Here is a 13,930-nt window from a genome sequence, read left to right as displayed (position 1 = left end):
ATGGTAGCCACCAGAGTAGAGTGGCTGCTGCTTCCGGTCTTGGCTATGCAGCAGTCTAACCCACACACATTGCCAAGCTCAGGGGCTTTCTATCCAATGCAGAACTGGAGATGGCTATCCGTGCCTTTATTTCATCCCGGCTTGATTATTGTAATGCTCTGTTCTCCTGCCTCAACAAAACATCAATAAACCGGTTACAACAGGTCCAAAATGCTGCAGCCAGATTACTGACTCGGTCCAAAAAAACATGCCACATCACTCCGATTCTTTCTGCCCTGCACTGGCTCCCTGTCCATCTCAGAACCCAATTCAAAGTACTGGTCTTCACATATAGAGCTGTCCATGGCCAAGCCCCAGCCTACATCAATGACCTTATCCACCCGCACATCACAACCCGGGCCCTGAGGTCCTCTGAGCAAGGCCTCCTAAGGGTGCCCCGAACCAGGCTAAAGACTAAGGGTGACCGTGCCTTTGAGGTGGTGGCCCCAAGGCTTTGGAACAAACTCCCCCAGATAATAAAAACCTCGGCCTCAATAGAGATTTTTAAGGGGCAGTTAAAGACACACCTGTTCCGACAGGCCTTTGGGTCGTCGGAGGAGGTGAGTTAGTGGCTGTCTTTTTTATTGGTGTTTTGTCGTATGGTTTATCCTATGTATTACCTGCTGCTGTTTTATGCCTTTTTATTCTACATTTTATAGTTGTACTTTGAATTGTGTCCTGTGTACTGTACTGTAAAGCTCTTTGTACATCCGTGTTGAGAAGGGTGCTATATAAATAAAGTTTTACTTACTTACTTACATTACCAAATAAGGAGTGAGAGTGACGCGTAGCCAAAACCGGAAGCTGCATACACTCTGGTGGCTACCATTAGCAGCTAACTTTTGTGCTCCGATTTGTACATAAAAATGGAATTATGGATTATAAACAATTGCTTCAAAGCCACAGATATATTATTAAACTATGGATCAACCGATTCAGCCGCGTTTTTTCTCGTTTTAATGCCATTGAACACGTCTTTTGATCAGATTGACAGCTACGGTGAGACAATCTCCCGTAAAAGCTCCGTAAAAGGTACGTGTTGTGATGTCTGTGTTTGCTTCCCCTGTCGCGAGATCGGATCGCTTAGATACTATACTTAAATAATCTGTGGAGTCTCAGCTTTAATCGGATATATTGTATGTGCAGTTTCGATAAGTAATAAGGGTATCTTGATTTTGAATTCTGTGCTAAAGTACGTTAGCATTTTTTTTTTTTTTTAAATGAATAAAACCGCACGTCCCTGCGGTGTGAATATCGCGCATGCGCATATCGCGGTTATTGCCATGACACGGTATATCGTTCAGCCCTAGCGCTACTGCTTGTTACAACTTTTATGTACAATCTCGCCCCCCTCCGACGTAAGCGTGACGTATGCGGTTCTTGCTTCTAGACCGAAAACAGTTTGGTGCTTAAAACAAACCGGATTCCAGAGCTTAGAGGCGGCTCCGCTGCGGTGTGAACAGGACCGGTGCTTTTCAGGCTCTAGCTCCGAACCGGCCGGAACCGCGTTGGTGTGAAAGCCCCATGTGTTGATGTTCCACAAATTCAGTTCTCTGAGATTTCCCTCTTGGATTAATCCATATCCAACATCTCTGATCTTGTGTTGTTGACTTTTGGAAACACCCACCCCCCCCCTTGATTCTGCATGTCTCCAGGTTTAGAGAGGGGTTTAGCTTGCAGTGAATTTCATGCGTTACGTTTTAGAGATAGTCTCATCTTGCTAGTGCATATACCAATAATAAACTCTCTATTATAATCAGTGTTTCTGCCAGACCAGGGCTGAGAGGGCGTCCAACCCGAGAGCGGGGGGGGTTGAATTGAGACGTCCCTTTTATAGATACTATCTCTTTACGTTAGTGAGCCGGATCATTTGGCTCGGCTCTTCATGTTACCACAGTTTACCACGGAGCCTCAGTTTTGCCGCTGCGATGCTCCGGCGCTCGCAGTTCACGCGCGTGCTCCACTAGCACCCCGCTCATCGCGTCCAATTCGCGCACGTTCCGTGTTGTCCTGCCAATGTCGGGGAAACGATCAGCAATACTCCGAAAAGAATCCCACCACTCCTTTGCCCCTCCAACAGAGGGATTTCCTTGTCCTTTTTCCTTTTCGTCATTTCAAGCGATAAAAACTCTTGATCTTCTCTCGAATTATGATTTTTTTATTATTATTTTTTAAGTGACGGCAAGACGCCCATCTGGCAGAAACACTGATTATAATAATATTATAATTTGTCTGTGGGTAAAAAGTATTGGGATTCTGGCACTCTCTTGTTTCATGTTTTCCTCTTTCTCTCTCCTCTCCGCCAGGGGGATGTTGGCCTGGCCATGGGGAAGCTGTACGGAAACGACTTCAGCCAAACTACCATTTCTCGCTTTGAGGCCTTGAACCTGAGCTTTAAGAACATGTGCAAACTCAAGCCATTGTTGGAGAAGTGGCTCAACGATGCAGGTTTGTCCCTGAACCCTCCTGAATCCCTCACACAGAAGCACTTGTCGTAGCAGCTTTAAAATCAGCTGTGGTCTAGAGAGAATAATCAGTTAGCTAACAAACGTACAGCAACATAATATTCGTATTAAAAGCAATAAGGAACTTTATTATACAGGCTCTCTTTATAAGAGGACATCACAAATAGGGTTGGGAACCGAAACTCGGTTCCATGTGAGAACCGATAAGAAAATGCCGGGTACCGGGTACCCATACAAAATACACAATTTCGGTTCTGCTTAACGGTTCCTAAACGCGGTAGACCCTGTATTCCACCGGGTCCGTCTGCGCTGCGGTGACCCGGTGGAATACAGGGTAAGGGCCGACTGGCCATCTGTGTGTTCTGGAGAATCACAGAACGGCCGGTCGTCAGCGAGCCGTTGACAGCCGGCTCGGTTCGCTGACGGCCGGCACCGCCCTTAATTTTTTTAGACGGCATCATGTAAGTTGCGCTGACAGGCGACAGAGGTCCACAGTTGCCCCGCAGCGAAGCTCCCCCCGCCCTCCAGTAGACAGTTCACGAGCTCAGTCACTTCATAACACCAGAGATGGGTCGCGGTAAACGCTCTAACGTGAGGCTCCACTACACTAAAAAAGAAAAAGACAAGGCACAGTGTAATGCCTGTTAATAGCTTGCCACAGGCATAGCTCAGTTAAAATAAAGCACAGCTATTATGCAATACATTTGTATTGCATGTATATTTTTTTATTTGTAAAAATGTCAGTTAAAGCTTAAAAGAATAAAGATATTTTTGTTATCTAAACATTTGACCTCTTTCTTTTACAATTTTGGAATCGAAACGGGGAATCGATAAGAACCGGAATCGGAATTGGAATAGATCAATTTGAAAAGATACCCATCCCTAATCACAAAGCAGATTTACATTACAACAACATTCTGGGAGGCCAGCTGATACCCCCTCTGGCACTTTATGCAAAACCATCACACCCTACAAGACAGTGGGATATACAGATACCCCTCAGACACAGTATGCAAAACCTCACCCCCTAAACACGTCTGTTGACCACACATACATTTAAGGTTCACTCCCAGAGAGATGACCTAATCAGAGAAACTAAGGTTAGTTACATTTGATTGCACAATATCCTTAACACACTTTAGCTCTGCATACTCTTTGTCTCCCTGACATGTTGGAGTGCGTTGTGTATCTCTCCAGGGCCTTGTCTTTACTTCTCTTCCTGTCTTTTGTGTCGGTGCTGTTTGTGCAGAGAACCTGACATCGGACCAGTCCCTGTCCAGCCCCAACGCGCTGGGCTCCCCGGGGATGGGCATCGAGGGGATCAACCGCAGACGGAAGAAGAGGACTAGCATCGAGACCAACATCCGAGTGGCCTTAGAAAATAGCTTTCTGGAGGTTAGAAACTCACCCTAAAGCATATTTAATTGAAGTATGTTTTTAGTGGTGCCTACATTTGTATTTCGCTTCAAAACCTTACCTCTAACTGATTGTTTACGACACACACACACACACACACACACACACACACACACACACACACACACACACACACACAGAGAACTTTTTTTTAATCTGACCTATATTTGCCCATTTTGTGGGAACTCGTTTTTCTGAATGTCATATTGATCAGGTTTTAGAGACTCCTCAGTGCTCACATGGCTTCTCTGGCTTTTTGCCCTCTTCCAGCAGAACCAAAAACCTACCTCTGAAGAGATCACCATGATCGCTGACCAGCTCAACATGGAGAAGGAGGTGATCCGGGTCTGGTTCTGCAACCGCCGGCAGAAGGAGAAGAGGATCAACCCCCCCAGCAGCGGCATGGGAGGAGGCGCCATTAAAACCCTCTTTACCCCCAGTAGCCCCATGGTAATGACGAACACCAGAGTCTATTAACTATTCCAGGATCCATTTCAGGATCATTTACACATATTTGTTCACTGGATTAAACTACAATTCAAAACGATTCATCACATCTGTTTTAGCTGTTGTTTGTTGACACTCTTAACTAATGTACTCCTCTCTGTTATTCTGTTTCTCAGGTGGCCAGCACAGCAAGCCTTGTGAACAGTCCCTCTATTAACACATCCACCACTCTGACTGTAAGCCCAATGATGCCTCTCACCAGCACCAGCGTCGCCAATTTGTCTTTCACAGGTGTGTACGGGGTCACCATGTGTGTTTGCCTTTTTGAGAATGGGCACCTAACAAACGATCAGTAATGTTGCTAGGTAAACATCCTGTGTCTCAAATGCATTGAAATCCAAAAGGACTCAGTAGAGTCAATATAAACGCCTCTACACGACTTTACATTTATTCACTTTATGCACACGTATCTCACCTAAGAAGAGATCCAGAAGCAAAAGAATAAGAAAATATGAAATACATTTTACGCCATTTAGTTGGTACAGTATCTTATATACATTTGTGTGATAGACTCACATTTAAAATATTAGGTTCGAGGTTTCATTTTGCGAAAAGATATGTTAATATATATGTATTACAGAATGATGCTATAAATACCAATTATAAGTTACTCCTAAAAACACATTGGTTTCTTTATCATGTTAGATTTTTGTGAAAAAGGTTTTTACACCATTTTTACTTTACGAATATTTTTAGATATTATGAATATAACCATATTTATAATCATATGACACCAAACACCAGTTAAACTCTCAAAGAGTACACGTTTTAATAGGGACCCCCTCAGATGACTACCAGTTATTCCCGGGGAATCACCTTACACAGGAAAACCTACCACATCACTGCACTATAATATCATTGAATGCTAACTGTTGTTTTCTTCCTCAAAGGCACGAACACGGCATCAGTCATCTCCACTGCACCCATATTTACTACAGCCTGCTCTCCATCTTTGAGCCCGTCGCCAACGACTATTCAGTCTATGAAAGCAGAGAGCAAGGGCCACACCATCATCCAGGCCCCCACATCCATCGCCTCTCTGGGGGGGGGTCAGCTGATGGTGTCGGCCTCCAGTCTCTCGGCCGCGCTGCAGCAGGCTCAGTTACCCAGCAGCTTCGCCGCCATGGCTGCTGCCGCCGCGGGGCTCAACCCGGGACTCATGGCCTCCTCTCAGTTCGCTCCTGGGTTAGTACAGGTTCTGTTCAAATATTAATGTTAGAACAATATCACTCGTCGCCAGCTTGAGCTTCAATAATCAGGATATATGTATTTATTATCCTTGCAAGAATGGAAGTAGTCATCACATACAGAGCATTTGGGACAACTAGTTCCTGAACAGTGTCCCGTGCTGATCTGCAAGAGAGGGAGTTACACAGTCACAAGATGCAGGAATACCGGTTCAAAGCAGTATAGGCAAGGCAAGGCAAGGCAAGGCAAGGCAAGTTTATTTTTATAGCACTTTTCAACACAAGGCAATTCAAAGTGCTTTACAAAAAATGAAAGACATTAAGACAAAGGCATTTAAAATCAGTCATTAAAAAGAAAAGCTAATAAAATAAACATTAAAAGAAAAAAATACATGGATAAAAGTATACAATGTTTAGTTCAGATTAGCTGAGGCCCATGTCAGAAATGATCATGCTTGTCATATGTCTATCTCCATAGAGGCTGAATCATCATGTTAATCACATAGCTATCATATGCTTAAAACAGTCCTGATGCTCTTCTAGGTAATCAGACATCCCGTTACATACACAGATACGTAGGGCCTTTGTTATCATGTGCTACTCTGATATTAGAAGAGTACATTCAGTATTTTCTCAACACTTAATGCAATGATTATCACTCTGTGGAGCTTCAGGGGTCTTCATGTCATTTATCCTTTTCCAGCGGGGCCCTGCTCAGTCTGACTTCTGGAGGCCTTGGCGGTGCGCTGAATCCGGCCCTCATGAGCAACAGCACCTTGGCTACCATCCAAGGTGTGTATCAATGTATGTATATTTAATTATTCCTTTGCACATATTTACATACTTGTCATACTATACACATACAGCACAGTCCCAGGTCATGGTAAGTATGGAGCTACAACTCCAGAAGGAAAACATTACTAGGGTTGGGTCGTTTTGTCTTTATAGAGACAGAAGAATACTCTTTAGGACACGCATATTATTTTAACTGCTAAATGCTGATTGCCACATACTGATATCCTGCATCGTCCTTGGTAGCATGACAGATTCAAAGATAGTTTTCCACAAAAATAGGCAATAAAAGCCAGTTATAAATATACTAAACATGATTCATTAGGAGCTAGATGAATTAATGAATCAATTAAATGAAATAGCCAGTGTGATTTTAAAGAACAAAAAGAACATATTCGTAGCATTTATAAAGGAAAATAATTAAGAAATTAAAATTCACCATGGGTTTATGAAGATATCCCATTGTTTGTATAATTAAAGCAAAATGTAATGAGGCCCACAATGCATTTGCATATTAATAGCTAAATTAATCAGACCACGCCCATGAGGTTAATCATGCTGAGAGAAAATTACTTCTGTGAAAAAAGTGGGTTTATTTTTAATTGAGATTGAACCCAACACAGTATGTTCGTTTAACCAGGAACATATACATTAAACATCGAAAGTAATAGTCCTCAAAGCAGAAACATCCCAATATCTGAAAAGCTGGAAACATTCAATGTTTTTACATTTCAAATGACTCAAACGTTGAATGAACTCATTCTTATCTTTTTAGCTAAACCATATATTCTCTCAATAACATCCAAAAACCGCTCCAAAATTGTCCCCATCAGCCAAGCCATTGTTTAACTATTGACTGCATGTGCTAATTAATGCAACGTGTGCCAAATGTACAAATTGCCCCAACATGCAAGTTAGCATCCGGCAGTTTCTATGTGCTGGGGACCCTTACTATACATTTCTAACATAAAACTTAGGGGTACTCAACATGTCGGGTTCACAACCAAATGTGCAAATTGCCCAACATGCAGAAGAGAATAGATGAATAGAATTGGGATTGATGAAACCCTCTTTAATGGTCACACATGCAGAGCACACGGCACACACAGTGACATGTGTTCTCTGCATTTAACCCATCCTAGTACCAGGAGTCTAGTACTAGGAGCAGTGGGCAGCTATTGCACAGCGCCCGGGGAGCAATGGGGGGGAAGGGGGGTGTCCGGTGCCTTGCTCAAGTGCACCACGCAGGAGGTGAACTGGGACCTCTCCAAGTAGCAGTCCACACTCCATATTTAGGTCTGTTCGGGGACTTAAACCAGCGACCCTACAGCTCCCAGTCCAAGCCCCTACTGACTGAGCCACTGCCGGCAGCTTCTATGTGCTGGGGACCCTTACTATACATTTCTAGCATAAAATAACAGGACTCTATGTATTTCAAACAGACTGATCCCCCCCATTGCTCTCTCTCTAAACCCTCCTCCCCCGTCTCCCCTCAGCTCTGGCCTCCAGTCAGATCCCCATCACGTCTCTGGACGGCAGCAACCTTCTGTTCGCCAACACGTCTGGCGGCACACCGCTCTTCCTGAACCCCCAGAACCTGTCGCTGCTCACCAGTAACCCCGTCAGCCTGATGCCGGGGGTAGGGGGGCTGCAGCTGACCTCCGACCCCCACCTTCAAGCCTCTGTGGCTGCTGTGCCTGTGCAAAACTCCACCATCACCGCTGCCTCCAAGGCTCAGTGAAGCCCGGCTGCATACCGTCTGTTTCTCTCGTCAGGGCGTCTGAGATCAGCGCTCCACTAACCAACCCCACATTCTTTGTATTGTATCTATCATTATTTAATCCTTTTGCTGCCACCAAAAAGAAAACAACCCCAAGTGAGGTTGAGGTTGACTTTTTAAATTTTTGTTTCTTTTTTGATTCTTGGATGTTTTTTTTCCAACAAACATTCGCTGTTGTTGGCCTGCCGCTCATCATGAACCTTGACAAAGTGACCGGGAGGATGAAATATCCCCGGCACGATCAAGCCGTTCACATTGTGTGTGTGTGTGTGTGTGTATATAAATATATATCCTCCTATTTCCAGGTCAGAATTTCTCTGAAACACTTCTAACCAAAAACGTTTTGGATTTTTCTCTTTTAACATTCAAACTGATTTACTACTAATATTCATCATCACTAACGGGGATTTGTGTGTCACCCCACCTTTTAATTATCTCTTTTGAGTTTTTTTGGACAGGCCTTGACGCAAATCATATCAAAGTTATATTGTAGAGATTTTCTTTTCCCTTTCTTTTCTGTATTTTTTAACATTTTCAGAACTTTGTAAGTCTAATATTAAGTTAACTATCAATTTGTAATCATGGTTATACGGCTTTAAAAACAAGTAATAAGTGGCCGATATAAAGGTTATCATTGCTTTAAGGATCAGAGGGACAAGACGTGTCTCTCTGAGTCTCTCTTTCTGGAAACACTGAGTTTTACATTTTGCTGCGGAGCGAAGTAGCCCCAAAGCTTTTTGTAAAATCACCGTCTCGGTGCGGATTACAGACACTGATAGAAAATGACTGAAAACATTGCGTTGAAAGCTTTATAAAGAGCTGCGGACATGCAGTCCCGTGTCGGATTTAAGGGTGATTTGTTTTGGATGGTGGTCTATTGGAAAACTGTACATTACGTTTGGATTAGGAGGTAGGAAATAGACGTCTGCATGTGTTGTCTCCAGAGAGTTCAGTTCCTGCATGATCCACGCGGCTCTGCGGCTGACTGCTCTGTCGTTGGGAGATTAGTCAGGGCATGGGCATCATACCAAATGTATGCTGGCATTGGCTAGATGGGGTTATTGTGTTTTTGTTTTATTTTTATTTTCTTAATAGTAGTACCGTCGTATCTACTTGTGCACAGTATCTGTACCAAAAAACTGGATTGATGAGCTGCAGTCTGCCTGTTTGGGGAGGAATGAAATTCTGTCTTTCTCTGTCTGCAGTCACTTGACTGGCTTCGTACTTTAAGATATACCAAAAATATTTGTTAAAATAATTGCTGTGTGTACTCGGTGTAGCTTAGTCTAGTCGATATATTTATGAGTACAGAATTTCTCTTCATTGTCAACAGAATATAGAAATGCAATATTTTGATGATCATTTTCCAAAGATGACCTTTTTTTTAATTTGACAAAGTGTCTCATCGCTCAACTTAAAAAATTGGCAGCACAAACTGACCAAAAACAGACGGATTGGCGGGATGGGGCACAAGAAAATGTTCGTTTTGACTCATTTTGAATGGTTTTTTTTATCACCGGGGCCTCGCCCCTAACGCCTGATCCTGGTTCTCCTTCAGCCATTTGATGGCTTAGTTTTCCTTTATCTTTATTGGCCATTTTGGTAGCAGTTTTGGACTTTTCTGAAGCAAAGTGGAAAGGTTCTGTTTTTTGGTTTTGTACTAATATTCAGCCATAAAACAACAGCTTGAACCAAAGTGGTTTTCCTCAGTAGTTGCCCTACGCTTCACACTGCTGACAAATTATTTCCCACTCTCTGCCTCGGTTAATACCGGATAGTCCTTATTTGGTTCTGCTAGATAAGGATCACAGAAACCTAGCTTTAACAACTTGCTGCTGGAGCTGAGCTGGTTAGAGGCCTGCATGCTCTCCTATAGCTTTATGAATACACCCTGTGAGATCAGGCCTGCCCTCTGGAGGGCTCACTTTTATGTAAATGCTGAGATCGGATCATCAGTCACACACCACACTCCCTCTCAGCATCGCCATTTTTGAACCAGCACGCTATGAAACGATATGCTGCTCCCTAAATCTGTCTGCGGACTCGTTTTAAAACCTGCCAAATGATCTTACTCAACACAGTGTTGGGCTAAGTACTGTTATGTGCTACACATTCAACTGAACCCCACGTAAAAAAGTAGCATTGTTCTACAAAATGAGTTACCACAGCGTTGTTAGATCGCTGAGGTTGTAGGCAGTGAAGTTTGTCCATGTTTTCCTCTTGTGTACTTCTTTTCTTTTGAATTACTTTGACTGAATATACCTCAGCAGCACTTAACATAAGGTTCACCTTTAGACATTTCTGTGTATAGAACAGTGTAGAATGTATAAGTACCATTCAAAGTTTATACTGATGAACCAAACATAGGAAAGGACAACCTACTACTGCTATTTTCTAGTACTACTATTTATGGGGTATTTCCAGGTTTGAATATTATTTTGAGATCCTTCTTGCCAAAGGACAAGCCTTTCTCTTTGCAGCTGGGCGGGTGTCTGGCTGCTCACGTCGCTGGTTCCCCGTCTTCGAGGACTCGGTCCTGTTACCGTGCTGTTTGTAGTTACTAAAGAGTTGAACATGTTGCAAGATGAACCAGTTGCCATCGGCACCATAGGATGTTACTGAAATATTTATCTGAGGAAAGAATTAGAGAAACAATCTTTTCTTAATTCTATACATATAAATATATATATAAACACGTGTAAGATATTCATATTTTATATTTGAACCAGTATGTTATCAAGACTGAATGTAGTGTTTATCATTCTTACCCGAGAAAAAAACTCCCCTAAATCCTCCTTTTCTATTATTGCAAAATAACGATTTTTCTTTTTTTTAACTGACAAGACCAAAAAATAAGAAATCTGAGATCACGCCTCGTGTGTTTGCTCGGACACTCCTGACTCTGATCTTAATCTTTTAATAGATTTGTTTTTGTTTGAGTCACATGGACTTGATTTGTTGTGCTGTCTTTAACAATCATTTGATTTTTTTACTTTATGCCTTTTAATTGTTTTGTATAGTGTGAGGGCAAGATCACTGGCTTTCTTAGTTTGACAAAGAAGATTAACATTATCATTTATGCCTTATTGTTACGTAGAAGACATGAGCATTGTAGCATTGTTGTGTGTGTGTGTGTGTGAGAGAGCTTTTGAGCTCACCAGGTGCACCGTTTTCACTGAAACAAAGCAGTGCACTCTGGGCATTTTGGAGAGTGGGATGATTATGTTGCGACCTTTGCTTTTAGGTGTGACTCAGACAGGTTAAAGATACCTGTGAGAAAAGCTTTACTAATAATTCCAGCAGGTGGATGTGAGTGTGTGTGTGAGTGTGTCTTTTAAAGAGAGAATAGCGAGTAGTCTGCAAACCATTATGGTGCATTTGATCCATCTTCCAGTGGGTTTTTGGGGGTGATTTTCTTTAAAAATGGTTAGACATGAAGAGTACTTTTTTTGTTGGTCCATACTGGGGTCTTTACCGATATCTAAAGCCTAAAAGCAAGCCAGTTAAAGAAAAAAAACTACAGTTTGGGGTCATTGTGAGTGTTTTATCTATTAATGATCTTATCTACTGTCAACTAAAGTTTTTCTTTGCCACTGGCTCTGCTTTGATGCTGTAGTTTCATAACGTGATCTCCAGATTTCAAGTTGCTCTTGTGGATCAGCCGTGCATCAAGTTGTAGTTTGTTGAACCCACCACACTGGTTTGCTGGTTTTTATCGTTGACAAAGGAAGTGTGGAGCACCAGTTAAGGCAAAAGGAGCTGTTGTATACCTCATTTCTAACTCGAGACTGAGTGAAACCTGCTTTAATCTACTTAAGAAATATAAAATATTATTAAAAAAATCACAAAAAAAGAATAAAATACAGAAACTGTGTCAGTGGAGAAGCCCGTTTATACTGTACTTGTGAAGGGTTGTGGAAAGTCGCACCACAAGAGGGAGACAAAATACATACCTGTACTCATGAATGTCTTCTGTTTTTTCTTTTTCACAATTTGGTGTTTTTTATGCTGCACACTGATGTATTTTTCAGCCTTTTATGGAATTGGTTTGTTGTAACTTGAGATTTATTTTAGCGTATTATATTCCTCTGAAAAGTTACTTTGAATAGACGACCCCCTCCACATTTGAACACTTTAAGTTTGACAATCCTGTTTTCTATTTAATTTTTTTTTTTCACTCTGACTAAGTGCAGGTATGTACGTGTCTCCCCACATGACCCGCTCTCCTGTGGTACCAACAATAACCAAAGACTTCTAACTTGATTGTAAACGAAACAACGCCCGTCTCTCGGCCCATCCCCGCCTCACTGCTCAGATCAAATCCCGGCTGCACGCTCTCCCCCGAGTCCGCTATTCATTTGCTTTTTACTGCATGTGAATGTGTACCCGCCCCGAAAAAACACCCTGCGGTTTCAGTGCCTGTGGGCGGGGATCGGAGGTGGGACGGGGGGTCGAAAAGGGGCCGAACGGGCTTCTCCCACAGACACAATCTGGTGGTAGCTGGGTGATGTTTGTTAATACACACTGAGGGTTAATCCTGTGCACACTGTACATGCTCAGGACTGTATGTTTGTTGTTATGTTTCCCCGTCCACTCTTTCTCTCTCTCTCAAGGACTGCGGTGAAACTGCTCTTCCTGCCTCTGTCTCTTCCTCATCACACTGTATAGTCCCAGGACATTTTACCCTGTTGTCTCCAGGAATACACATCCTAAACTCACTGCTGTGTCCCCTCCTCCCTCCTCCTCTTCTGCTTCCTCCTTTGCCATCGTCTCTTCACTACAGACTCTGATCCGCTGTGACACTATGCATCATGGTCCTGTCACTCTGCATGGACTGTGTCCCAGTGACACTTTGTTTAAGGCTTTACTCCGAGTGAGGTTTGAAGGACCTCACAAGCGCTATCCCAAAGCAAAAATCCAAATATTTAACTTTTGACAAATGCAGATACCAAAGATATCTCTCTGTCCTGTGTCTTTCTCTGTCCTTCTCTCCCTTCCACCCTACAGCATGTGTATTAAGAGACAAACCCAGCACTGGCTTTAGTCCTAGCCTCAGTGATTCCAAAGCTTAGATGTATATTTTGGTATATTTCTGAGAAAATCTTGTGTGAAAAGTTTCTCGTTTGTTTGTTGTAATCTCTTTTTTTTCTGTCACAGCATGGAACTAATTGCAGAACTGTCTTACTCTTGGTAGGTTAAAGATATAGTATTTTTGTATGTTTTTTGGGTGTGTTATGTGTGTGTGACCATGGCTTTCAACAAGATAGGAAAAATGAGAAAACCAAAAAAAAAATGCCAACCATGTACATAATATGTTTGTGTATCTCAAGAACTGCATTACGTAAAACATTTACTACTCGCGTTGGAAAGCTTGGGCTCATCTAAAGGAATGTGTCCCTGATTTATTTACCTGTTTCTTACTCTGCCGTCTGATAATACTTGTCGTTCCAGGACTCTAATTTAAGGAGTCCTGATTTCCATCATGGACAAAAACTCTGTGAGAAACTGCTCTGATTTGACTACAAGGAAAAAAACAACTACAAATACTGCCGTAAAGTACGGCGTAGAACTGAAAGGTTGTGTAGGAGTTTTAAGTATGTGAATCAGGATACATAGTAGATTTTGATGCATTTATCTGCTGTATTTTTGTTTGTTTTGTTTTTATACACATATAAAAATAATCTTTTACTGTAAATGTACAGTTCTCTTTTGTTGTAAACATCATTAAACCATTTTCCAAGTGT

At 42.3% G+C, this 13,930-nt stretch overlaps 1 protein-coding gene across 12 annotated transcripts in view; it reads left to right on the top strand.

Moving 5' to 3' along the window:
- Positions 1-13,930, top strand: part of pou2f1b (POU class 2 homeobox 1b) — a 29,378-nt gene extending 15,448 nt beyond the window's left edge. For 10 of the 12 annotated variants that reach the window (XM_034213664.1, XM_034213661.1, XM_034213658.1 and 7 more), the window contains 7 exons: positions 2,346-2,487; positions 3,745-3,899; positions 4,191-4,370; positions 4,544-4,658; positions 5,318-5,612; positions 6,318-6,418; positions 7,903-13,930. In XM_034213664.1, coding sequence (XP_034069555.1) covers positions 2,346-2,487; positions 3,745-3,899; positions 4,191-4,370; positions 4,544-4,658; positions 5,318-5,612; positions 6,318-6,418; positions 7,903-8,147 — 1,233 coding nt within the window. In that variant the 3' untranslated portion in view covers positions 8,148-13,930. The remainder of the gene's footprint in view (positions 1-2,345; positions 2,488-3,744; positions 3,900-4,190; positions 4,371-4,543; positions 4,659-5,317; positions 5,613-6,317; positions 6,419-7,902) is intronic. The other 2 variants (XM_034213666.1, XM_034213656.1) reach the window with 1 other exon arrangement.

Source organism: Gymnodraco acuticeps, unplaced genomic scaffold (assembly GCF_902827175.1).
Source record: "Gymnodraco acuticeps unplaced genomic scaffold, fGymAcu1.1, whole genome shotgun sequence".
NCBI lineage: Eukaryota > Metazoa > Chordata > Actinopteri > Perciformes > Bathydraconidae > Gymnodraco > Gymnodraco acuticeps.
The sequence above is the reverse complement of the archived record's forward strand: the minus strand, read 5'-3'. Positions and strand labels throughout refer to the sequence as shown.